We start from the raw sequence: 24,258 nt of genomic DNA on the forward strand, positions 1-24,258 counted from the left end.
TTCCACTTTAAACTGTAGGTCCAGTCCCGATTAGCCTAGCTGTGAATAAAGTGGACTTCAAACAAGAACCAGATTAAAATTTAGAGCTCATCTTAAAGTCTCAAGTCCTCTTGATGCCCAAAATTTCCTGGTTGCTCGGTCTACAGACCCACCAAGCTTCACCACCATATAAAAGATACAGCAATATCAATCCACAAAGCTTTGTACTGCATTTATGAGGAACTAATTTCAAGCCTACCTGTTCATGGCGTTGAGCATCTCGATTGTCACCAGAACAGACAATGCCATGGTCATTGGGTGAGGATCATGGAAGAGCTTGCAGTTTATGCCCTTGAATGCTTCTGCCTGGCTGTAGCAAGCCAAATGATGTGTCTGAAACCAAGAAGTTTTTGTCAAGCACAATGTTGCACGACATATTACAATCGCAAACTGTTTTCAGATGCACATTGGCACTTGTACCTGCACAAATGTCAAATAATCACAGCAGCAATTTTTTAAATAGGCACAACAAAACAAAAACAAAAATGAATTTTTCGATTTGAGAATGAAACCTTTAATAGCACATACTCTTCACCCATTCTGTGCTTAACACATAGATGTCAAAGATTTCAGCAAATTTTAAAACCTAAGTAAAACTTTTAACACAAAACATGTGACCAAATCATTGATACAAGAAAGTAACAGTTTTCAACACTTATCTGTTGGGTTCTGATGCGTCAGTTCTTCCACACATTCCAAAAGTCTATAGCAGCATTTTTACAGTACTGAGGGCAAAAACTTCACATTTTGGATTTTTTAGTAATGACAGCTCCTACAAATTTGGCTATCATCCATCATGTTTTTTCTCAGTAGTGATTGTGATATAGATTTCACTTTCATCTTTATGGACATTTTTTTCCTTCCACAGGCTAACACATTTTGTTACAAAGTGTGTAATAATGACAATTAAATAGTTCTTTTGACAATATTGAATGAATTTACTCCATTACTGAACAATTTGAAAGCAAAAATAGATTTTAAAAAAATGATATTATGTAAAGCCATATTTCACTATGATGAACAATAGATGGCTCTGGAGTAGTTTCCTATCAGTTTTCTTTATTTTTTCTGGATGTTTTGCTATGGTGAAAATATATCATTATCTTGACCTTTTTACAAAATTCAAGCTTTTCATTAAAATTGAGAAAATAACCATATGTAAGGAGATAACAAAGTTACTTTCTAATTGCTACAGAGAAAAATATATGTGACTGCCTTTTATTGAAGTATGGGAAAGCTAATCTTTTCTTGCATATGGCTCTCATATAGAGATCTTTGTATGATGTCGACATAACTTCAACATATATTTTCATTTTTATTAATACGATAACCTACAAGCAGCAAAGTTAATTGTTATTAATGAAAATAACTTCCAAGAACTGCAATTGGCAGTTAACTGGAAAATGAATAATTTTTTTTTTTAAAAAAATATATAGAATTAGATCTTAAGGCTCAGTTGAACTTTTGGCCGATGCCAACAAAGCACTTTTCAAAATTTCATCATTCGAAAAATCATTACAATATTCTAATTTCTGAAAAATTACATCTGCTTAGAATTCCTCCTGGAGCATTCACTTGAATCTTTGTGTGGTTTGCTTTCAATCTAGATATTCACAACAGCTTTAATAGGCTTAAGGAGCCAAGAAACTATGTATTGAGAATTACAACAGCGAAGGCAAATCACATGAAGATTCACGTGCATCCTCTAGAAAATGTCTATGCAGATTTAATTTTTCAGAATTAGGACTATGATAGTGGTAATTAACTCCGATACACTTACTATTCATTTTTTCGCGAAAGTTTTTTTCAGCGATCGTCGTTTGGTGGCTTCGTCAGGCGTGAACTGTTTTGCTGCGGCCGGAGTGGTTCCTTCTTCCGCTTGTGTTTGTGGTGGTGCTAGTTGATGCAGCACTTTCACTTTTTGTCGTTAGTGGCGTTCGAATCCCGGCCTGGGCATGGATGCAGTTTGTGCTTGTGCGGGTGCAAGAGCAGGTTGGGCAGGTGTGCATAGTCCTAATGGCGGGAAGCCAGGTTTTATTGAGGGCCCCGGTATTGGTGTTGAGGTCGGCAGACACGGTCACTATTGCGTAGGTTTCTTTTGAACACCTTTCTAGTGTGGATTTTGCTTGCATGATTATTTTAAAAGAGCCTATGCTATGGTTTTCGTCTATGAGGTGGCAAGAAAGACCTGTTTTCCCACCATCAGGAGTATGCACACCCGCCCAACCAGCTCTTCTGCAACAACTAGCTCCCACCCAGCCTGCTCCTCCCCCCTGGAACAAGGGCCCACCCAACCTGCAACAAGAAACCAAGCACAGACCCCAAGTGTTCGCAAAAAAAGCCCGCCTGAGCACGCGAGCGAACACCACCCCATGATAGCAGACTACAAGATCTGGAACCGTCTTGTGCAGCGCCAAAACCCCGAGGTGCGGCAACGGAAGGAAGCTCTACAGCCACACGAGAACGACAAAATGTGAAAGTGTTGCATCAACTAGCGCTGCCACAAACACAAGTGGAAGAAGAAGGAACCACGCCAGCCGCAGCAAGACAGTTCACGCGTGACGAAGCCACCAAACAAGTAGCAAAATCAATCGCTGAAAAAAAAAAGTTTCGCAAGAAAAATGAATAGTAAGTGTATCAGAGTTAATTGCCTATCTCCACGTAACAGCCAAACTGATATCTTTAGATGCAATATCATAGTAGTTTTTCGAAACTAGAGGAAATTTTGAAAAAGGCTTCGCTGAGGTTAGCTTAAGGTCCAGCCAAGCCTAAAATTCTGTGACTTTTGTGTTCAATGTTAGTATTTTAGAATTTAATAACCAATACTTTTCTCGGGTTCCGCAGAGTCTGCAAAAAATGGAGCATGGTACTTTGGTAGTCCAAGTATCCTGCAAATTTTCCAACAACATTGTGGCGAGAAATTGATTTTGTGATTAAGGGGAGGACATACAGTTACGCACCAATTGTGCATTTATTTCAATATCCCCAAAATGGGCACTGCTACTAAGAAAAACCTGGGTGTATCTAAGAGTATAAATTTCTTTCCATGTTGCAAGTGGAAGCGTTTTGTTACGTTGATTATTAAGCTGGACAGATGTTTGAAAAATATGATGAATAAGAATTTTCGGAATCCCATGTATTCCTTATGGGGAATCAACTTCAACATCAAGTTGCAGCTAATTAAATGGAAGTTTCGACTTTTCCGCTGGTGAAATTTATCTTCAAACTGCCCTTTTCCCTGGGATATCTCTCTTTATATTCCCACAAGAACGAATCCAATCATACTCCCATATGATCAATGCTTTTCTCCTTGCCTCCTGGCAGTGTTGCCAAATGTGATGGGCATAAAAGAACTAAATTTCACCTTAAATGGAGTTAAAATTGACTCTCGTGGAGATAGATTTACGAAGGCTGGATGTCTATGTGGGTCGGAACCAGTGATGGCATCATAGTGGGGCACGGGGGTTGGGCATCCCAGTTCACAGACTAACGAGTGCACAGAAGAGCCAGTTCTGACTCCAAGAGAGCTAAGTTGGCACACTGCCACGGATGGAAGGGTTTGGGAAGACTCCCATGGAAAATGTATCGCATGCCCTTAAGTGATTACGTCACATGAAATTATGAATATTTTGAATCAAAACTCTAGACGATTGCTATGATGTAGTTAAAGTGGAAAATTTATAAATAACTGAACTATCTTCAAGTACTTGTACCAGTTAAAAAAGGTATTGCATCAGCTGAAATCATAATTTTGTAATCTTAATTCATCTAGAAAAAAGAATTGTCCATGCTAATTGAATTTGCTTATTATGATCTATCGTGTACCATAAGCATGAAATTAAACTCACCACTTGGTAGTAGCTCAACTGTGGGCCATCAGGGGAAAACATGAACCACCAACAAGAAGCACCAACAGTGGCAGCACCGACATATCCACCAATGGCCATGTAACGGAAGAACAGCCAGCCAGTGATCAGAGATTCATCACTCCTCCTTGGGGGCTGCACATAGAAAAGGAAAAGGAAGTAATTCACAACTATGTTTATCGTTTGGCAACTATTAGCACGATTTTCTTAATAATACTTGTAACTTTGATTTTTATACTTGCACACCAATTTTAATTTTTATGTACGAGGCATATTCGGAAAGTAAGTACCGAAAGGGTGTAAGAAATAAAGTAAAATAGTTTTGTGCCTTTTTTTATTTGAATTGCATTCTACAGACCTTAAAATACTTTTCTACGTAGTTTCCACCATTTGTCATAGCGTGTCACTAGTTTTTGTATCCCATCGTCATAGAATGTTCCCGACTGTGATAAAAGCCATCCATTCACTTGTGCTTCGACGTCATCATCCTCGTCGAAACGCTGACCATAATTTTAGATTCCAGGCGATCTGTCACAATTTTGTACAGGACTGTTTTCTTGAAATTTGTGGAAATTCCATGGAAAGCGACGATATTGTGAAGCGTCTGTTTTTACGAATTTCCGCATCGACCACACGCACCAAATCCTCGGTCACAACAGATGGCCGACCGCTCCTTGGCTCATCGTGAACTGTCTCACGACCTGCTTTAAACATAAAAAAAAGACCTCTCACAGTTGACGGTGGATGTCTACCGGTTTCACATTTCTTGAATTGAGAAAACGAAACACAGACCGGACTTCACAGCCGGTGGGCCGATTGATTTTCTTGAACATTTCAAACCTTCATAAACCTACGAAGAAAAAGCATGACCTGCTCCCACGACTGACTGCCTGTGGCTTACTAACGGATGAAGGATGTCAGCGAGAACTCACACGGTCGTGACTGCAGCACTACGGTGGCAATATTTGCCAACGGTACTTACTTTATGAATACGCCTCGTAATAAGAGAGAGTAATACAATTTCTACATGTAAGTCCTTACATATGTACAGTAACAGACACTTCTGAGTTGTAATGAGTTTGTGACCATCAGAGAGGGTTTCTAAATTATATCATAAAATTTACTACTTGAATGTTAGAGAAATTGAATTGTATATATTTGTCTGAATATTGAAATTATTCAAGATCTGTAGGACCTCATAAAATTTGTGATATGGTTGAGAAACTATGTATGATTGCTACAAGCATAATGTGAACATGGTCTGAAGTTATATCTGCCAATAGCCAAGATTACATCCACACTGCAATTCAATAAGAATATTGATTTTACTGCAGTACTGTTTGATTTTACAGCTAGGCATCAAAATTTTATTGATTAATCCTTCCAATTTTCATTACATTATCTTTATATATTTATGCGAGTAGTATTCCACAAACATCATTTTAACAAAATTGCAACTTACTTGAGTGAAAACTGTAGCATTCCATACCAATCCTCTACCACTAAGCTACCAACCCAACCTCTGACCTCCAAAGAATTTACACAATTTAATACAAAATAGTAATAGTGGAGTGGTCAATACAAAACACTTCTAAATGAAGATCTCCCTCGGGAAGTGTAATGGGACTGTCAATTTACGATGTATAGTAACCATCACTTTGTTTTTACAGAAAGCTATTTTGGTTTTTCAACTTTGTTCTAAAACAATAAATTCATCTCTTTTTCATGTACAGTTTCAATACAACATAGTGCAATTTTTTTTCTTTTTCAAAGCTAGAGTAAGAACAACCTGGAAGAGTAGGTATTCACATAATAATTATAATAATATATAATATAATAATATATAATAATTATAATTACCTTGTCCATGATGTCCAAGTCAGGTGGGTTGAAGCCCAAAGCGGTGGCAGGCAGACCGTCTGTCACCAAGTTCACCCACAACAGCTGTACGGGGATCAAAGCCTCAGGCAAGCCAAGAGCAGCAGTCAGGAAGATACTGCAAACAGTACAAATAATATTGTATACAATCATGGCAGAATTTTAATTAGGGAAAATTTAAAATCAACAAAATAAGATTTCCACTGCACTTTTATTAAACAGAGTAAAACTAACAATTTGTAGTGTACATAATTCAGGGTTCCCACACACCTGGAAAACCTGGAAATCTCAGCGAATTTGAAAAAAATACAAATCTCAGGGAAAATCTTGTAATTGATTAATGGTTCCCAATGAAGCAAAACTGAGGGATTATAATATGCTCCTGTCTGTGGATAATCCAGGCTCTTGTAGCATTTCTCTTTCAACAAGGAACTCGTATCTATTTGTTTGTCTGTCTGTCTGTTTCTTGTTTTTAAATGTGATTCCAGGGCTGGTGACCAAGTGTATACCCTCATAAATTTTGCGCTTTTTAAAATTTAATTAGCCGATTTCAACCTTTTACATGACGTGAAATATATTTCAAGATGTGGAAAACACATAATAAAGATAACCTGATGTCCAAAGTTAACCAGTGTTCATCTGATTTCCCTTATTAGGGAGTAGTTTCAAGTCTTTTCTTCCTTCTTTGTTTACAAAATAGTATAAAACTGGAGTGTCCTGTTTAGGGAAATATTTATTTTCTGACATCTTTTGTGTACAATATTGTTGATTGTGTATTTACTGCATTTAGAACAGAATTTTAAATATTTACTTACTAGTGCCATATATGAATTATGTACTGTTCATAAATACTTGTTCATATTTTAAGTTTTTGATCATGTTCAGCATTGTTATAGTCATGACATGACATGTGAATTTTTACATGCCTCAAAAGCTCACGTATGTGTAAAATGGAATTACTTGTAGGACCAGCAGATATACATTAATATCATGTAGTGAAATAGTTTTCTCAAAAGATATGCCAGAAATTGAATATCATGAGGTGAAGGCCAGTTGAAGGTGTATCCTTAACCCCCCCCAAATATCACACTTGCACTTGCAACTGTCACTAACTTACCATTACGTATTAGCATTCCTCACTTCTTCATCTTAGATTAGGCTTGTTTTGGAGCACTGTTAAGTTGGTTTTGATTTTATCACATGGCAATGTATATGTGGAAAGTGGGTTTTCTGTAAATAAGCAGGTTTTAATAGAAAACTTGAAAGAAGAGTGTTGTGGCTATTCGGCAAGTTTATGATGCAGTGAAAGTGGTAGGAGGAGTGTCAAATGTAGAAGTAAGCAAAGATATGATCCAGAGTGTTAAAGGTGCACGTATTAGCACGTAGAAGCATTGCAGAAGATGAGAAAGAAATGTGATCACAAAGATGAGAAAAGGAAATAAATGAAACGTAAAGCAAGTGAGATCCGTGCTTTACAAGCCAAACAACAAAAGATGCAAGAAGAAGCAAAGGCTATTTCAGAACAATTAAAAAAACTTGAAGCTTCTGAGAAGTAAAGTTTCTTAATTTGCTGTATCAGACATTAAGTACATTCCTTCTTTTATATTTCAGTCTCGGTAACTTATTATTCCTTTTTAAATCGGTACTAATAATTGTCACTTCAATTTTATATGTTTTTCAAAATTCCAATAATTTGTTTGTTTTAACTATTATTGTAGGCATCACAGATTAATTGATATTGTATCCATTTATAAACATGTATGAAAAGTGTGAAAATATTTCAATGTTATCAGATATGTTAGAAATTGTTTCAGAGTTGTCTAAAGTTCTAGAAAACTGGTCATCTTTGTTCTTAATTACATGCAAAGTAGTATGGTATGGCTATGAGGGGATATGGAGGAGGCCATTGTAAAATTTACTGTGCATTCAATACTCTGGAAAAAATATGAGGATTCTGGAAAACTCAGGGAAATCTCAGGGAAAATGGATTTGGAGCTTGATAATTGTACCCATTGTGCAAAATAGAATTAAAAACTAAACAGTAAATTACGCAGTGATCCACATAGTGATCACTAAACGTTGGATTTTAGACTGTTTCCCTTGTGCATTCCTTGTAGTAAAACATAGTAAAATCATATCATGTTGCTTTGAGTCTGACAATGCATTTTTATGGTGCCTATAAATGCCTAAATTGAGGATTCGTTGCAAGCACAACTTTATTCACTATAATAATTTTATCACTCAAATATTGTAAATTTGTTTTACAAACTTCCTAATAACCTATGGAATTTAGAAATTCACTGAACTTCCAGACATAAATATATTTGGGAAAGTCCTCCTCCGTAGCCGAGCGGGTTAAGGCATTCACTCGTCTTGAGATCGTTCGCTTTGGGACGGCGTAGGTTCGAATCCGGCTCTGGTTGGAATTTATTCAGCCTACGTATAGGGCCGGTGGCAACCCACCATCGTGAGGAAATTGGGGAGCTCCGAGTGAGTGAGCGTAATCCGGTCACGGAGACCTACTATAACGGCTGGGGATACGTTGGGCTGACCCCCCCAACTATTCCAATACTGGTTGAAAATCTCTATACTTAGAGGTGACGAAGGAAAGCGTGGGAGGGAGACTGGCAGTCGGAAGGTATGCTTAGGCCTTTCATGGGCTGTTGCGCGATGGATTTTTTATATTTGGAAAAGTGTCACTGGAAAAAGAAACATGTAAAAGTGGGTACAGAAAGCATGAAATTATAGTGATTTCGTTTCAAGGGAGGAGTTACACTTACGCACCAATTGTGCATTTATTTCAATATTGCCCGAATGGGCACTGCTACTAAAAAAAACCTGGGTGTATCCAAGCATATGAATTTCTCTCCATGTTGCAAGTGAAAGCATTTTTTTATGTTGATTATTAAGCTGGGCGCGATGTTTGAAAAATATGATGAATAAGAATTTTTGCAATCCCATGTCTTCCTTATGTGAAATCAACTTCAACATCAAGTTACGGCTAATCAAATGGAAGTTTCGACTCTTCCGCTGGTGAAAGGCATCTTCGAACTACCCTCTTCCTGTTGATATATTTTTCTATTACATCGGAAGTTTGATATTCCCAAGGGAACAAATCATATGATACTCCCATAAGCCCAATGAATTTCTCCTTGCTTCCTACGGCCATTCTGGCAGTGTTGCCAAACCTGATGTGCATAAACGAGCTAAATTTCACCTTAAATGGAGTTAAAAGTGACTTTCAAGGAGCAAGACGAAGGCTGGATAAAGTGCTTCCTAGGGTAATGTTAGTTGTCAAAGGGATGGGGCGCTGCTATTTTCGTTAACTCTAAATTGATGACAATTTATTCTTAGTTTTCACCATCTAGATCCGGCGGCATCACCCATCTCAATAATCCACCGATGGCCGTATGAAATCGAAAATAAAGGATTCCCTGATAACATTATTATGTCAATTTCATGTCAACACAGCACTATAAAAAAAAATAGCTAGGGATATAAGAGGGGGTGGGGTGACGCAGCCAATATAACAATATCACGTAACGTGAAAAATGTATAATCGTGGCAAAAGTTGGTCTATGTGGGCCGTAACCAGTGATTGCATCATAGTGGGGCACGGGGGCAGGTGCCCCAGTTCACAGCCAAACAAGTCCACGAAAGAACCAGATCTGGATCCAAGAGAGCTAAGTTGGCAACATTGCCCAGAGGGAAGAGCTAAGTTGGCAACATTACCCGGAGGGAAGAGCCCTGTGGAAACTGTACCGCAAGCCCTGAATCACATTTTTGTCAAACCTCAATATTGTGTTTTTCATTTTTTGGTTATTTTATGTTTCTTTCATGGTGTTTTCAGTTAACAGAGAATTAAACAAATGAATGGTGTTTAGATGAAATAGATCAAAGTCCAAAGAGACAGTAACATTCATAATTGTTTGAAATTTTGCCTAAATCAGTCTCCAGTTGTAGCTTTTCGATACCTAGCCCCACCCCCTCCCAATCAAAACAAATTCATAATAAAAATTGTAAAAAAGCATTTAGGAAGATTTCACACCAAAGTGACATGCACTATACTGCCTGGCACCCGAGTGACATGCCACTTGCATGTCACTCCAATGTGACCATTTTTCCCCTGTGTGTAACATGTTGCTTCGATCTGGTTTGATGGACTCTCTTGTTCAGATAAAGTGGCACATACTTCAACTGCCCAACCTCAAAGTGTGCCACATTACGTGAACAGGAGTGTACATGTGCAACAAATGCCTCTTTTCCTGACTATAGTGGATGGAAGCTTATTCCAATCCATTGTGTGTGCCTGGGGTGAAGTGCCACTTGTCCCTTTGGTGTGAAGGATCACTGAGTGAATTCTCCTTAGGAGAAACACTGAAACATGCCCACATATTTGAGAGTCCCAGTAAATACTACGAACAGTTCAAATCATTCCTGGAAGCATCCAACATCATGTCTTACCTCACGACCTCACCAATATTGGAAGAGATCAGGTATCTGATGAACTGCTTCATGTTGTTGTAGATGGCACGGCCTTCCTCAACGGCGGATACAATGGTGGAGAAGTTGTCGTCAGCCAACACCATCTCAGATGCTGACTTGGCCACAGCAGTGCCAGAGCCCATGGCAATACCAATCTCAGCCTTCTTCAAGGCGGGAGCGTCATTCACACCATCACCAGTCTGCAAGGAGAAATTGTTCAAGATAATGGTACGTACTCACTTTGTGACGTTCACTGGTTAATCATTTTGCACGATTAGAATTAGTTAATAAATATTTTGAAATATAACACGAAGGCGAAGATACAACTTCTATGGGTCTATGTATTAGTAAAATAACTGAGCAGTATGCAGTTCACTATTTCATCACATCCATTGCCACATAATGACTTGATTTTCGCTGCTATAGCAATGTTAGAATTCCAAATATTACCTCATTTATACAGCATTTAGCGCAATAAAAAACTAGAGGCACATATTTTTGGTGAATAAAAGAGCAACATTTCGGTACAAAAACAGAGTCAATTTCAGGTTCAAAAGTGGTAAATGAAATAAAATTTTGCTGTTATAGTGGTATACAAAATGACATTTTGGGTGTGAATATAATCCAAAATTTGATTTAAAAACTGCACTTACTACACAAAATAAACATATTCCTTCTAATAGCACATTTATGTCCCTACCACAATATTAAGTTTATTCCTGTATAAAGGGGTCCATTTTTGCTTCTCAAATATTTACAGCAGAATTAACCAATTTTCCGTGAATTGCATAACTCTCAGGATACTTCTGACTTCAGAAAGTGTCGCGGCTGTAAATGAACACTATAAATTTAGTGTTTAAGAGTCTATTTCTCATTTTGCTGATCATTTCACATTATTTCGTGACAAAACAGGGTGGGAAAATGCAACTCACACCTTTCAGAAACATGAAAAATTAACATTACAATGTGTTATTTCACATTTTGTGTTTTCGTCAAAAACGAAATATGCATGCCTCTATAAATAACATAAAACATAATTAACATTGTACAAAGTAATTATTATACATTTTTTAAACGTTAATAGAAAGTGACTTGTATAATATGAAATTCATAATTTCAATAAACATATAATTATATTGTGCGGATCCACAGGACCGTCACAAATGGCAAAGACACCGAGCTAAGTATTATGTTGCACTAGTAGTAAATCATTAAATTTATTCCACACCTGCTTTTCCTTCTTTCTTTAGCCTTTTAACATTCTAATTCCCAGGTTTCCCAAAGGAAAGATGCAAAACAGAAGAAGAGCCACTTGTAAGCAAAAAAAACAACTTTTTCACCCTTTCTATAAACAATTTATTGTTACAAAATAATACAAATAATTTGTATTTAAAAGTGAAACCCAGTAATGCTTCCAAAAAGCAACTTTTTGCCTTATTTTCCTAGGACTTGAGGAAAATATCAGGTATCCACATTATATGAATATTATTCAGTCTGCTTTTTCCCCATGCTTTCGTAGGACATTGAAGCACACCATTAATTTTAATTTTAGTTGAAAGTATATGCAACTACGGTTATTAAAACTTTGAACAAAAAGAAAAAAATGTATATAAATTAACCATGAATGTGCTAAATCTTACTTAGAGATAAAAACATTTTAATATTCAATGTTCTGGGAAAAAACAGGTTTTGCATTTGGATAAATGTTGTCATCAGTAAAATGTGTACCTACTTATGACAATTTACTATAGTTAGCAAAGGAATTATCAACAAAACGTACTAAGAAACTGTACAAGATGAAACAAAAAATTGTTCAATAACCAATAACTTAAATGATTCATTCCCTCTTTAATATAGTTGGAATTTTATTTTAAATTTAGGTCTTTTACATTCCCAAGAATAGTACAACAAAAAAAATGGCAAATTTTGCTCTCACAGACATTTTGTAGACAAGTAGGACTGAGAAATTTTGGGGAATTATACTGACAACAATATACAATAGTATAGAGCATTTTTCCCCCCACTTGTTGCTTATTGTAACTAGGAAGATGCATACTTCGTTTTTGGCAACCACAAAAGGTTCATTTTTTAAGTTCTTGACAGATGTGAGGTACATGTTTGAAATCAGAAATCTGGCTAAATGCCCTTTCCAGAAAAAGATAATGCTTGCTACAAGATAAAAACTATAAACTTGAGATGGGTTGATATGAAATTTTGGCCCATACCAATACACTACCGATATAAAATTTGCAATGGTCCTTCAAGAACCTGAAAGTTTCATTACCTCCTTAATAAATGTGTTTCGAGGTGACTGCAGGGCAAAAGAAGTTGCATATTTAGACATTTACTTTCTTAAAAAGTAAGGCATAGAGATAATCCATAAAAATTAAAACAAAACGCCAGAATTCTGCACAAATTTGTAAGATATTTATAAATAGATCAGTAAAATAATCGGTAACTTGACCGATATGCCCATATCGGTCGATACCGATAGAGTACCGATTAATCTGTCCCATCCCTACTATGAACTCACCATGGCAGAGATTTCATTCATGCCTTGCAAGAATTCAACAATCTTGGACTTGTGGGATGGCTCCACTCGGGAGAAGAGACGAGCTCGTGCGACAGCAGCCTTCTGCTCATGGGGTGGTAAGTCGTCGAACTCTCTGCCAGAGTATGACCTTCCAGTTGTGTCCTCTTCCTCAGTGAATACACCAATGCGGCGGCAGATAGCCTCAGCTGTTGACTGCAAGATTACAAAGCAATTTATACCTTCCACAAATGGAAACATATCGCATTAAGAAAGAAGGGAAAAAATGTTCCTTCTGGAATACTTTTTAAAAAAGGAAAATGTATTTAGTACATGGAAACTTTAAGCATAACTAAAATGCTATGATAGGATCTGGATTTTCCATAATTGTAATAACAAGAAATTTTCTTACCTCAAATATTTTTTTTTTTGTACAACATTGGTTTAGGAGGGTGGATGTATATTTAAATCACAAAAATAAAATTTATGGTAAAATGTGAATTTTGGCATAAGCAAATTTCACAACAAATTACATGCATCATGTGAATGATGTGAAATGTACTATACTATATATAATATAAAAATTCACAAAATCACAAAGTTCATTCTGAGCAAGCGTTATGATTTTAAGTTCTCAAATATTACATTATGCTCAAGATGTTATAAAAATCTTCCTGCATTTTACATTTCCCGAATAATAACCAATTTAGCCACAGGCTCCAGGAAAACATACACAGTACTCAATTTTTCTACAAGGGTCGTTCAAGGTTGACCAAGACTTTTATTTCTAGACAGGAAAGATACATACATAGAAGCAACAAACTGTCATTTTTTCAAAGTATTCCCCCTGAACAACCAGACACCGTTGTGGAATTTCCTTGATGCCTTTGGTGTAGAGAGAAGTAGGTTGGTGTCGAAACCACTGCAGGACAGCGTTCCTGAGTTCCTCATCTGTCTGGAAGTTTATCCCACCCAAATGCTCTTTAAGAGCTCCAAACAAGTGCAAATTACTGAAGGCTAAATCTGGACTGTAAGGGCTGTGTGGTAAAACCTCCCAGTGCAAGTTGGCCAGTGTTGTTTAAGTAAAATGGACCGTGTGTGGCCTGGCATTGTCATGGAGAAGAATGACATGTTTCAACAACATTCCAGGTCTTGTCTTCTTCCAAACGGCCTTACGTACATCACCGTGAAGCAGTGTTGAGTAATACTGGGCATTAATTGTAGCACCCCTTTCCAAAAAAATCCACATGAAAAACACATTTCATGTCCCAGAAGACAGTTCCCAAAATCTTACCGGCAGACGGCAGAGCTTTGCTTTTTTTGGGTGACACCATTTGTACACTATTGCCCGTGACAGTGTTTGTTCACCATACTGTGCTTGCAGTCTATGCCAAATTTCAGCAGGTTTCACCTTCTCCTTCACAAGAAATTTAATTATACACTGCCGTTCCACAGCAACAGATGCACTACTTGCCGCCATCTTTGTTCACACAACTGCGCATGCTCCAAATGCATCGCAAAGAATCATGGTCTGTCCTGCTGAAGTAATGCAGCGCTACATTGATTCATTAATATTTTATGCATGAAAGTCTTGGTCAACCTTGAACGACCCTTGTAAACAAAATTTAATGCAATCATCAGCTAGACTAGTACCAATTGGAAGGAAACTGTTTTCAACGAACATATGAAAAAGTAGCTTTTAGAAAAATAACACTGGAAAATCGAGATCCCTGCTCATAAGTAATTTCAATATTTACTATGTGATACTTTTGAGTCGTAAGCGCATTCAAAGCAATGAAACATGTCTCATGCTAAGAAATATTAACTAAACTTTAACTTACCATTTACAACAGCATCAGGCAAAGCACAAAACAATAGGAAACAAATAAATAAAGTATAACAAACACAAAAAGGAGCTTCAGTTGAAAATCTAAATTTTTTTCTTCTGAAAGAAGTTTCTAAATACCCTTCTCTCAAAACTTCTATAAATTGTAATGTTCTGAACACATGAAATATTTTTGGAGGGTTAACTGTTCTAGACAATACTACACTTTCACAAATTAAAATTAAGGAACAGAAAGTAGCTTAATGGTGTTTACATGCCAGTCATAAAAAACTAAAAAAAAAAAGTTTTAATTTCATGGGTCCTAAACATAACGTACTTCACACAGGTTTACAACTATAACATTATGATTTGTGAACATTCTTCAGAACACCAGACAAATTACTACAATCTAGCAATGGTTCCAATTGTACTTTGCATGCAAATTTACACCAACTGCATAGATCAGGGGTTCCCAAACTTTTTTGTTTCATGGCGCCCAACTCAGAATGTAGGCCTATCTAACACTTGCAAAGCTCTCTTAGTGTGGTTAGGTTGTTAGCCTTAAGTTAAAAAAATAACGTATATTTTAAATTCACAAACAATTTATGTGTAAAGAGTACTAAATAAGCACATATTTGCAACAATCATATCATGGATTGAATTTCAGTGAAATTTTTTGAACATTTCGCAGCGCCCCTGTAAACCAGCCACGGTGATCCAGGGCACCGCGGCACACACTTTGGGAACCTCAGTCCCTGTCCTTATTTTATTTGGATACCAGCATACAAAAAATATTCATGCTATAGGAAAGACAGAATTAAAACAAGTGGACCCTAGCAATGAGAAAATTCTCTTGGAATTGAACTCAAATGACCCATGTGACAATCATGATGCCTTTCTGCATGTATAATAAAAAAGAAAGTTAGTTTTCAAAAATATGAACCAACCAGAAGCAAAATGAATTGAAGGTAGCTGAGAACTGCCAAAGTAAAATTGATCAAGTGTCAAGTTGGGAAAGTTGCTGAGAAATGTTAGAAAGCACATTGCTCAAATTAAAGTATCATCTTGCAGTTGGAGAAGTGAAAATGGCATAACTACAAAACTGAAGTAGCACGATACTACAGAGTGGTCCATAAGCATGTAAACACAAATTTAAAACATATATTGATGGTGAAACATGAATAAAACATACCGTTACATGATACAAGGAAGGGGGAAACCAGATAGGTTATGTGACAAACATGGTGGCTATCTTGGATGCAATTTCAGTTTTTTTTTTTAAATTGAAAGGTGGGCATGTGAAATATGAAAATCAGCTGGAATTTCAAGAGAAATACATTGTTATGTTTCATTCTTATGTAACTTTAACTCAAAATATGTGTAAAACTGAACATTGCGATACCGAGGAAGTTCACTTTTAAACAGCTTTAGGATTAAAGTTACACAAAAATGAAGCATACCATCGTGTTTCTCTTGAAAATCTAGCCCATTTTCATATTTCACAACATGCCAACATTCCAATTTAAAAAAAAAAAGTCTAATCCAAAATACCCTATCTGGTCTCCCCCCCCCTTCCCTGTATCATGTACATTTTATTCATATTTCACCATCGACATTTGTTTTCAATGGGTGTTTTCATACTTACGGGCCATCTAAAAATGTTCATTTTACAACTGAAACAGATTCACAGTAAAGGCTAAGTACAAATCAGTAGTCTTCAGGAGATAGATATGGGCATGTGTGTATGTGTGTGTACAGATAACTTTTATCATAAAGATTATAATATTTTGGAGTGTGAAGGCTCATACTGGTTGGGCAAACTGATATTGTAGTAGTAGCTATGACAAATACAGTGGAACTTCAAATGTGTGTTCTTCAGGTTAATGTTGTTAAAACGTAAACTCCGAGCACTTCAAAATAGAAACGACTACTTACACCTAAGACTTTTAATTAATGCCATCGAATATTAAATCTCTGTACCTTATTGTCACCTGTAATCACAATAACACGGATACCAGCAGCTCTGCATCTCTGGATGGAATCGAATACCTCCTTGCGGGGAGGATCAAGCATGCCAACAACTCCAACAAAGGTGAGATTGACCTGGAACAAAAATCAATAATGAATCAACACTTTCTATCAAAAATAATCAGCATTAAAAAAATCTGACGCACACCTGCTTACTAATGTAGTATAATGAATGGGTACTTTTAAAGTTTAAACACTGGTCAACTTTACTTCTGGTCAAAAAGCTTACTGGTTATTCATATTGGTTTGGCAGATTGGTTATCCAGCTGGATCTACAGTTTAAGGCGAGATCCAAAGATTGAACTGAATTGCGATCCCACCAGGAATCGCAAGCCCTTGTTCATTATCAAGTAATGACAAATTCCATTTGGGCTATTTACTCCACTCCACAAATATTTCAATGAATCTATGGTTAACTTGGATAGTTTTAATCAAACAAGCTGCTTTAGTAAACGAACTCACCTCATATGTGTAGAATTTGTTGGAGTCTCCCAAGTCCATTTCGTCGGGCTTGATGGGGTTGTCAGCAGTTGCAAGAGCAAGGCATCGCAGAGTGTCTCTGCCTGTACCGTATTGTCTTGTGAGTTCAAGGATGCGGTTCTTCAGAGTGGAGGTCAATGGGTACTGCAAATTAAAGAAAATCATACAGAATCTGGTATAAACATACGGAACATTGAAAAGTGTACATTCTCACTGAGGAAGTCTATAGTAAATAAAATGCTGAAGGCATATGCGGTACATAGGTATTTCATTTAAAATTTAGTGATTTTCATTTGTGCAATCTACAATCTGAAACCTTTGACAATTTTTTGAATCTGAATCATCCTCAAATTGTGAAAATATGATAGTACAGAAATCTTCTAGCTAAACTGCAAAAGACAATTTGACGCAAGTCGAACTTCTATGCATGTACTATTAAATAAAGGTAAAGGTAAAGAAAAGTGTCGAATAACATGGGTACCTGGGGGAAACCCTGGGGGGTAAAGGCGGTCAGGGGCGTGATGCTGATCACATCACCCCCACTCACGACCGGATCAACGCCTTCATGGCGTGGTGCTAAGCACAGGGGAACACTTTACCTTTAAAGGTAAAAGGTAAAGTGCTCCCCTGTGCTTAGCACCACACCATGAAGAACATACAAAGGTTTGAAACTGGCTTGAAACCAAACTCTCTAATACCATAAAGCCTAAAGTTTCACTGTTGCAGTAATTGTAAAGAATTCCCACTATGAACAACATGTCTAGTACTTTCAACCATTTTTAATAAAATGTTAATCACCTTCTGGGTTCCAATACGAGCATGTGTGCAGCGATCAAGTACACCCTCAGGAGCACCCTTAACGAACAGCTTGGGTCCATTGCCAAGACGAGTTGGTTTAAGAGGAACACAGTAGCTGGACATGGATTTGCGGTCCCTGGAGAACTCCAATGTAAATTCCTGTATAGAAGAAGAAACAATGAAATTAAAACAAGATTATATATTTTGCAAAAAATAAGATATGCCAAGTACAAGATATACTTTTGTTTGGGCATTTCGACAATTTCTTCCAACAGCAGTGCATAGAGAAGTGAAATTAACATATAATGCTTATCATTTTGGAGGCATTTCAACTGTTGAAACTACAGTTTGAAGCGAGATTCAAACCACCATTGCAATTAAAACATGGATTTAAGATGTTTAAAATTATGACAACCCCATATCTATGATAAAAGCTGAGATTGTAAAGGGAAAGACAGCACACACAAGATTGAAACACAACACACAAAAACCCACCAAGGAAAACATACTGGCTGTATGTCCAGGTGCCTGCGTGTTGTGTTACTCAATCCCGAGAGACAGTTACTGTAATCCAACCCTATCTCTTATGAAGACATGAGAATTATAGCAAAATATTGAGGAAAATATCCACGAAACAAAACTAAAGTATTGTGTAAGTGAAGTTTCATTTCCAAATTGCCCTTTGTGTTGTTTGTCAGATTAATTTTCAAGAGCCACTTCCTTCATAAATACAGGATATGACATTACTGCAACCAGGAGCAAACGAAGTACGTGTAGTGACATGTGTCCTACATGCCTTAATCTGTGTTAATGAAGGTAGTGGTCCTTCAAAACTAATCAATCAACCAAAATAGCAAAACAGAAACACCAAAACTTTACCTACACAATATTTTAAATGCATTTAACGTGTCCAACCACGAAAAGCAACATGTTTATTAATATTACAAATGTACTGAATCAATTAACTTTTAAATAATGTATATACTTTATTCTAGTGCGGCACAATGTAGTTATTCTGTTTGCCACATCTTCCCGACCTTACCTCACCCCTCTTCCTGCCGAAATCTCAATGCATGCCACATCTTTTACTCGTGTGTCAGCAGCCAGCACTCCTCTATGGTCGCTGCATCGCCCAGCGGCATGTTGGGGGAGGGGTGAAGACAGGCTGTAGGAGGAGTAGGAGAGGGGGCTGGCAAAGGGCACCATAGAATGCTTTTTTTTAATGCCAGCAAAGTCAGATATTTACAATTACAAGATGTATTCTGGTTACACACTGCTAAAATGTTTCCCAAATTAGTAGTAATAGTAAGTTTTACAAATCTTTAAATATAACCTTTATTGAAATATTTCTTGAAGCTTTCTTGGCGGTGAATAATGAGTAAGTATCACGGGCATCCTAGCTTCCCAGAGCTAACGTCACTCCCATCTTCAGGGATAGAAGTGCAGAGACAATAATAATGACAACACGGCCCCCAAAGCTCTCCATCGTATTGAGTGGGGCCCATCTCATCTCAAACGGCGCTGCAGTGTGGTGGCAGCCTCTGTTGGCCCTACCACCTGTGTGGCAGGTACAGTAGAACTCTAGAGAGCCCTCCTTGTGTTAACTACTTGAAAGCACACCTAGTGTATGTTGCAAACCTAACTTCTGCCTTTTGGCACTTATCGGGATATCTCATTTTTGAAGAAAAGGAAGAAGCAAGAAAAATGAGGAGGGGATAAAGTGATTTTTCGTATTGAAGGAGAAAAAACCTGCCTTAGGGACAGGAAAAAGCCTTCCAGTCTACTTTAATTGGTGTGAGTAATCTTGTTGCAGGGGGTGTTTGCATGCATTAATAAAAATAAAAAGGGCCGGGCTGGGGGTGCCGGGGATCGGGTTCCTTTCTAGGCTCTTCTGCGCCATCAACGCTTACCCACGGATGGAAGAAAGTCTCCATTTTCACTACACAGTCTAACAAACACAACTAAATGGCAACCAGAAGTGAACATTCATTCACTTTGGGCTGAGGGTAGTGGTGTATGTTGTAAGGGTGTCAATAATGATTTGACTGCGAAACATTCAGAATTCTTGGAAGTCTGATGCTTTTCTTCTTCTTCATTCATTTCGCTTTATAATAAATACAAGTACGTTAAAATAATAATATACATGTATATTATTATTATACAAGTGTACTTTTAAAATTGTTCTTAAAATCGATGTAATTAAACATATTTGTCATTGACACATTTTAAAGAAGTATAGAACACCCAGAATGACATGAATTGCGGGAAATATGTGAACTAAACGACACACCTCCCTGCCTAGCCAATAGAGTATAGAACACCCAGAATGACATGAATTGCGGGAAATATGTGAACTAAACGACACACCTCCGTGCCTAGCCAATAGAATCGACACAACGCCAGCGTACGTCATTGCCAAACTTCTGTTGTCGTTCACCTGCCAGAAGTCCAAGTAGGAGCAACAAACAGCATTTTTCTTCCTTTTTTGAGCGCTTTTTTCCGTGTGTTCATTGTTTTGATTGAAGTTTGATTGTGTTGTATTTCATTGTGTGCGTGGTGTGGTGTATATTTGTTTCTTATGAAGAGAGACCTGTAGTACACAGCGAGGCCAGAAATATAATCAGGAACGTCGTCAAGTTTTGTGATGAAGAGAAAAGATTGAAATCGTGGCGGTTTCCAATAGAATAGCGTCCGAGCAAGCTGCCGCTGACACAGGGAAACCAGTTTCAACAATCTCCCTGATAAGAAGAGAAGCTAAGGTTACAGCACAAAAGTTGTGTACCCCTGGTAAGGCTACGCGTGGTAGACCAAAAAAGATTGTGATGGATGATATGGAACGGTGCATTTTACGTAGAAAGGTCCTGGAATTTTACACAATAATAAGACTCTGGCTACTTTAAAGAAAGTGCTGTAGGTTGCCAAAGGTAAAATGGGTTTTATCGGGGGAAGAAGAATGCTTCAAGTTTTTGAAAGAGATTGGTTTTATTTTTGCAAAATGCAAAAACAGAAGACACTTGTTGATAGAGAGGAACAATATTTTTGCTGAACGTGCCCAGTTTCTGGGAAAATTGAGAAAAAATGACATGAATGAGAAAAGACCAGTTGTTTATTTTACTGAAACTTACATTCACCCTACATATGTTGTGGGTAAATGTTGGCAGGTGGAAGGTGAGGGTGGGGTTTACTCAAGTGGAAGAGTTGGGCAAAAGGTTTATTACAGTACACACATGTGGGAAAGTGGTTTTATCCCAGGTGTTCTTCTAATTTTTAAAGTGAAGTCCACAACGGGAGATTATCACAATGAAATGAATGGAGATAATTTTTTAAAGTGGCTATGTGAACATCTGTTGCCTGGTTTACTATGACACGAGGAGTCCCGGGATCGAATCCTGGCCTGGGCATGGATGTTTGTGAGTGTCCATCAATTTCATCACATGATCACTCATCCCCATCTTTGCAAATTAGCCAAAAGTGGCACAAAAAGCAAAGTAAAATATAGCAAATCAATCAATCAAACTACTGAGATACCACAGTTTTCTATTTTGGAATATCTCTCATTGAACTGGGCCTCTTCCAGGACGTAGTGACAACATCGTCGCTCTGAAAATGGGGGTGCAGAATTTCTTACCCGGTAAAGGCACAATGTGGTTGGAATCCCACTTTGAGCTGTAGGTTCAACCCAGATTAGCCTTTTTGGGCATGAAGTCAACTTTATAAAATCAATCTTTCGTTGAACTTGATATTGGTTTACATTTTTGGATGCAAGTTTGAATATGTATAATAATAATGACTATAATTAATAGACGTAATAAAAGCTGAAAACGTAAGAGATTTGATCAAATTGTCCTTTGTTCGAGATGTTAATGGCACTGGTATTGATGGAAGGGACTGGACCGAATATTTTTCTTGAAGGTAAAGAAATAATAAAGGAACCAGGGAAGAACGCCCGCCTCTCGTCTCCCTGCTCTGTTTAAATAGGGGGAGTGGATGGTCGAACGCTTGGCAACTCTGAACTAGCCTTTCTTTGTCGGTGTGTACTACACCCCAAGATTTATGGTTGTTGTTTTGTGTCCGATGGGGGACACAGAGGTCGCGAAGGCATGGCGAACAGAATATGCATCATAATTTTGAATGTTAATTTCATAGTGGCAACACCAATGGAGCTTTCAGATTGAAGAGACATGCAACATAGTAGTTTCACACTGAAGTGACAGATGACAAGCAACATGGGCCTCTCCAGTCTGTATAAAAGCATTCACTGTGCACCAGCAACCAATACACCGAGGCAACATGGTACACACTATCGTGGAAAACAGTCCAGTCTGAGCGACATGCATGCAAAAAAACAACATTTGCAGATTTTTGTGTCACTCTTGTTCGAAAAGGTTGCAGTTATTTCTGACTGTTCATTCCTAAGTGACAAGTGTCACTTGCCACTTCGGCCTGAAAGCTTCCTAAGAAGGATTAGTTTTACTGTCCTGTCAGGTAAGCCTCCCTGTTCAATCCAAGTCCATGGCTATTTTGGCATCAAACTCGCAAAACTTTGAAAAAAAAAATTTAAAAAAATACAATAGTCTTACATTTTTTTCAGATGGAATCTATACTTATACCAGGGACAAATGAAAAGTCCACACAAGCCTACAGAGGAAGTAAATAAATAAGCTTTAAGTGCTCGTCTTACCTTCTTCCACTTGGTCTCAAAGTCCTGTCTCACAACAATGGCACTAGATCTGCGGTCAAGACCAACCTTGTTCAAGCCAAAGGGATTCATTTTCTCAGCCAATACAATCAGAGCTGTTTCTGTGGCCTCACCAACCTTTTCAAAGGCTTGCTTGAACTGTAAGCAATAATTTAAAATTAGGTGGTTGTTCAACATAACCTTATATTGTACACAGTACACTAAAAAACTAGTCAAACAATTTTTAGTAAACTATAAAAATACATAAAACACAGTTATCTGAACTTAAAACCAAACACAAGCAATTTCACGTGATACAACATAGTACATGTATAATACATGTTTAATGCAATATATTCTGGAAAATTTGAAATTTCATTTATCTGAAAGAGGCACAGTCCTATCAAATTTTGGATAGTTTTCAGTGAACATCATCATTCTTAAATCCCATACACGAAATATCTATCTATCTATGTGTGTGTGTGTGTGTATATATATATATGTACACACACACACACACACACACACACATACCCACACAGGGTGTTTCTAAAGGTCATTTACAACGCTTGGGAGGCGATTCCTCACATGAAAACAAGCAAAAAGTGTGAGTTCCATTTTTACGACTGAGGCTTCGTTTCCGAGATAGGAGCCTCGCAAAAGGTGACAAAGTGAACGTCACACCTAACTGGGACGAATACTATCACAGATAAGAGAGGCGGTTCCAAGAGAATCATGAAGGAATCGTATGTGCTCAGTCCGGAAGTCACTATGAAAAGGTCACTGCACGTATGCGCAATGGATTCCTCAAAGGAATTGGGGATTTCCAGCACGAACAATGCATCGAAAGGGTATGTAACGCAGCAAGAAGGACCGTGACAATGAGAAATGCGTTAAAGACAACACATCCCGACCTCAAACATCAAAACATGAGCACGGAACACAAAATCCGAAAAGTTGAGCACGGTTGCATACCCCAGTTACACGCGAGGAATGAACGAATCATGTCATGTGGCATACGAGAGACACATTACTCCACCAGGAGGAGGGAAAGAAAAACACAATATCAGATGATTGCGACAACGTGTATTTTTACACGTGACAACTATGTAATATCATCCCCCCCCCCCCCACACACACAACAAACAACAAATGCTACAATGTCTTACGCACAGACTGTCACTGTACACCAACTGAAGATGTCACTTTCACCACACAAAGAGGGTGGGGAGCAATACCAAGGGCGTTTATATATTTATATATATATAAATTAGGGATGGGACCGATTAATCGGTACTCTATCGGTATCGGCCAATATGGGCATATCATTGTATCGGTTTATCGGTAAAATTACCGATTATTCTAGCGATCCGATATATCGATAAATATCTTATAATTTAGTGCAAAATTCTGCCATTTTGTTGTAATTTTTATGGATAATCTCCATGCACTACTTTCTGAAAAAGTAAATGTCTAAATATTCAACTTCTTTTGCATTGCAATCAGCTCGAAACATGCATTTACTACAGAGATCAATGAAAATTTCAGGGTCTTCAAGGACCATTTCTAATTTTATATCGGATCGGGAGAATATCGGTTATCACTATCGGTAAATTTTATATCGGTACTGTATCGGTATCGGCCAAAGTTT

General features: G+C 37.6%; 1 protein-coding gene across 5 annotated transcripts in view; it reads right to left on the bottom strand.

Moving 5' to 3' along the window:
* SERCA (ATPase sarcoplasmic/endoplasmic reticulum Ca2+ transporting SERCA) overlaps nt 1-24,258 on the bottom strand; it is a 125,174-nt gene that overhangs the window by 20,935 nt on the left and 79,981 nt on the right. For all 5 annotated transcript variants that reach the window (XR_014442130.1, XR_014442129.1, XM_083128395.1 and 2 more), the window contains exons 11-19: nt 22,611-22,768; nt 17,930-18,088; nt 17,114-17,275; nt 16,604-16,726; nt 12,802-13,014; nt 10,248-10,468; nt 5,766-5,901; nt 3,888-4,040; nt 239-372 (exon numbers count right to left, since the gene is read on the bottom strand). Coding sequence is in view for 3 of the 5 variants with exons in the window: in XM_083128395.1 (XP_082984521.1) it covers nt 239-372; nt 3,888-4,040; nt 5,766-5,901; nt 10,248-10,468; nt 12,802-13,014; nt 16,604-16,726; nt 17,114-17,275; nt 17,930-18,088; nt 22,611-22,768 (1,459 nt within the window). In the remaining 2 variants the exon portion in view is untranslated. The remainder of the gene's footprint in view (nt 1-238; nt 373-3,887; nt 4,041-5,765; nt 5,902-10,247; nt 10,469-12,801; nt 13,015-16,603; nt 16,727-17,113; nt 17,276-17,929; nt 18,089-22,610; nt 22,769-24,258) is intronic.

This window comes from Lepisma saccharinum, chromosome 9, assembly GCF_977018435.1.
Source record: "Lepisma saccharinum chromosome 9, izLepSacc3.1, whole genome shotgun sequence".
Taxonomy (NCBI): domain Eukaryota; kingdom Metazoa; phylum Arthropoda; class Insecta; order Zygentoma; family Lepismatidae; genus Lepisma; species Lepisma saccharinum.